Source organism: Mesitornis unicolor, unplaced genomic scaffold (assembly GCF_000695765.1).
Source record: "Mesitornis unicolor isolate BGI_N332 unplaced genomic scaffold, ASM69576v1 scaffold48313, whole genome shotgun sequence".
In the NCBI taxonomy this organism is placed as follows: domain Eukaryota; kingdom Metazoa; phylum Chordata; class Aves; order Mesitornithiformes; family Mesitornithidae; genus Mesitornis; species Mesitornis unicolor.
The window spans coordinates 1-2877 of NW_010177605.1; the positions used below are offsets into that span (position 1 = coordinate 1).

Below are 2877 nucleotides of genomic sequence, written 5' to 3' on the forward strand. Positions count from 1 at the left end.
AGCTCTGCTGCTGGTGCTGCTCTGCTTCCTCCCAGTGCTATGCTGCAGCTCTGGCTTGCTCCCCATGCAGGTAAGAGCCCCCGGGGCCATGGCACACATCCCACCCCCCCCCTCGCTGCTCCAACCAGGATTTGTAGTGCTTCCTCCCATGGTGTATGGCCCCAATGCATATGGCCCTGCATTGTATCCCGGAGCCCAGGGGAGCAGATTTAGCCTGAGCAAGAAAAAGCCTGCAGCTGCTGGGACTTCTTCCCTTGTACAGCCAGAGGGTAGGTGGGCTCATTTAGAAGAGTGCTTGAAGCAGTGGGAGCAGCCTAGCACCTCTGTCCTGCTGGCCACAGTGGGGGACGAGGGGCATGCCCGGCTCTGCGGTGCAGTGGGTGTGCCCCACAAGGGCGTCTGGCGTGGCATGAACCCCCGCGGCTGCTTTTCTGCTGTGTTGTGGTGAGAGGATTAAAGGAGGGAACGCTCCCCGTGAAACCGCTTGTGTGCATCTCTTTTTTTCACCCCTCCCCGCGGGTAGCTCCACTGCTGTGTGTCCCAGCGAGCCTCTCCAGTCAATGGTGGCTGTGCTGTCCCCACGCTCTGCTCAATCCACCAGAGCAGGGCAGCCGCCCCTTTCTCCCAAGCTCTGCCAACTCCCCAGCCTGGGCACCCATCTCCTTCTTTTGGGGCAGCTGAGTAGCTCTGCCTGTGCCCTTGCCACTGCCTGCGCTGTGCTAAGCCCCTTCCCGCAGTGCCCAGCCCCGGAGGCTCTGAGCAGCGGCGCCTGGCTCCAGCTGCAGAGTTGTGTTAACTCCCATTACGGTGCGCTGGGGCCAGGGATTAACTTTCCCTGCTTATTGCTAATACCCTGGCCGCACCGCCCTGCCGGGGCTGTCCTCTGCTGCCCTTCCCCTCGGCAATGCTTGCCTGCACAACCCAGACAGCATGCCCTGCTCTCCTTGTGCCCCCAGCGGGACCCCCTCCCCCGCAGACTGGGACACGTCCACACCTCCGCAAGAACATCTTTTACTCCAAATACAAGGCAACATTGGTGCCGGGAGGAGCAGCAGAGAGGGCGCAAGTCCCCCTGCCTTGCTCTAGCACCGCACCAGGACCCGGCCTGTGGCTCTGCCCCAGGCAGGGGTGACCCAAAAGCTTTGGAGCCACAGCTGCCATCACCCAGGGGGATCGCGCCGCATCCTCTGCAACCCCCGGGGGAGGGAGTGGCCGATGAGAGCCCCGCGTTTAGCAGCAAGTCACACACCCACAGTCCTGGAGCACAGAGCAAGTCCCAGGCAGCAGCATCCAGGGCACAGAACACTCCAAATCCAACACACCTCCAGCACAGGGCGCCAGCTCCCCCACCACAGCAATCCCCTCTGCAACAGCTCCGTTTGGAGCAGGGACAGGGGCAGCCGCTTTTCCCCTTGCTCGTCCTGGGAGCACATCACTGCTGCGGGGTGGGACAGGCTCAGAGCTGCGGGGTGGGACAGGCTCAGATCTGCGTGGTGTCCTGTCCCGCCGGCGCTGGCTGCAGCTCTTCCAGCTGGTGGAGGACTTCATCTATGCTGGGTCGCTCCTGGGGGTCCAGCGTCATCATGGAGGAGAGCAGGTGCTGCAAACCAGCTGAATACCTGCAGGAAAGATGGCAAGAGGGGGGAGTACGTGTGATGCACAGCACAGGGGGATGCCTAGGAGCAGGGTCGCCCTCCCCAGCCCCTAACCTGGTTGTGGGAGGCAAAGTGATGGGGTTCTGCACTGCCAGAGCCACGCTGTCACCCTTCTGGAAGATGGCGTCGTAGGGGCCCTCCCCAAACATCATGCAGTACAGCATGCAGCCTAGGGACTGGAGCATGGCAGGGTCAGCGCAGCCCCATGGCAGCGGGACGGGGACTGGGGGGGGCAGGTCCTTACCCAAATATCTGTGCGCTCGTCTATGACACACTGGCTCGGCACTGTGAAGAGCTCAGGGGCACGGTAGGAGATGGTGCAGCGCTGAGCAGCCCAGTCCTGCAGAGATGAGGGTGAGGGTGGGGATGAAGGGCTTGGGGAAGGGACAAGCTGGTGGGGTGCTGCCCCACGGCACCCACCTGCACGGCCATGGCCTTCTGAGAACTGTTCACTTCAATGCGAGCTTGGTTCATGGAGCCCAGGTCCATCAGCACGGGCTGGTCACCCTCATCCAGCAGCACATTGGTGGGCTTGAGGTCCCTGCAGGGATGGATATCACCGACTGCCCACTGGGCACCCTGCCGGCCACCCCCCAAGCTGTGTCTACTGGTCCCTCACCTGTGTGCGTAGCCTTTGCTGTGGATGGCTTGCAGCCCGCGGCAGATGCCATGGAGGATGTGGAGGATCCGCTGCTCTGGCATGAAGGTCCCTTTCTCCCGCAGTGTTTCCACCTCTCTCCAGAGAGTCCCTCCCTGGCAAAGACAAGCAGCTGGTTGCCACTGCTGCTTCTGGTGGCAAGGGAATGGAGTTGGCTGGAGGAGCCCCCCTCACCTTCACATAGGGCAGGAGGAGCCAGGCTTCATGCTTGGCGCCCTTCTCCACCATGCAGTGGGCCACCAGACGCAGGATGTTGGGGTGGTCAAAGAGGCTGTGCATCTCCACCTCATGCAGGGCGGTCTGGCGGTCCTCCTTGTCATGGCACAGGATGCGCTTCAGGGCATAGAAGCGCCCATCCCGCAGCCCCTCCACCAGGTCCACATAGCTGAAGCCCCTGCAAGAAGCCCAGCACAACACGGGCTGGGTGTCACACTGCTGCGGTGCCCACATCGGGGCCTTGTGTCCAGCCTCAACTCTAAGCACCCAGGGGAAGGGGGCAGAGGGCAGTGAGTGCTTGCACCCCTCTCCATGGGAATCCCCCAGGCACAATACCCCCACCTTAGG

At 62.5% G+C, this 2877-nt stretch overlaps 1 protein-coding gene across 1 annotated transcript; it reads right to left on the reverse strand.

Moving 5' to 3' along the window:
* Nucleotides 1-1480: 1480 nt before the first annotated feature.
* Nucleotides 1481-2763, reverse strand: STK16 (serine/threonine kinase 16). The gene is made up of 6 exons (XM_010182142.1): nt 2488-2763; nt 2275-2408; nt 2076-2196; nt 1900-1995; nt 1710-1831; nt 1481-1619 (listed from the first exon to the last, which is right to left on the reverse strand). The coding sequence occupies exons 1-6, from the start codon at nt 2761-2763 to the stop codon at nt 1481-1483; spliced, it is 888 nt and encodes a 295-aa protein (XP_010180444.1).
* Nucleotides 2764-2877: the final 114 nt, after the last annotated feature.

Bases quoted from the DNA above. Each gene is read 5' to 3' on its own strand.
- STK16 (XM_010182142.1), bottom strand. From the start codon at position 2,763: ATGTGGGCACCGCAGCAGTGTGACACCCAGCCCGTGTTGTGCTGGGCT. The intron at 2,409-2,487 runs GTGAGGGGGGCT...TGTCTTTGCCAG, and splicing joins TCCTCCTGCCCTATGTGAAG to GGAGGGACTCTCTGGAGAGA. The intron at 1,620-1,709 runs GTTAGGGGCTGG...TCTTTCCTGCAG, and splicing joins ACTTTGCCTCCCACAACCAG to GTATTCAGCTGGTTTGCAGC.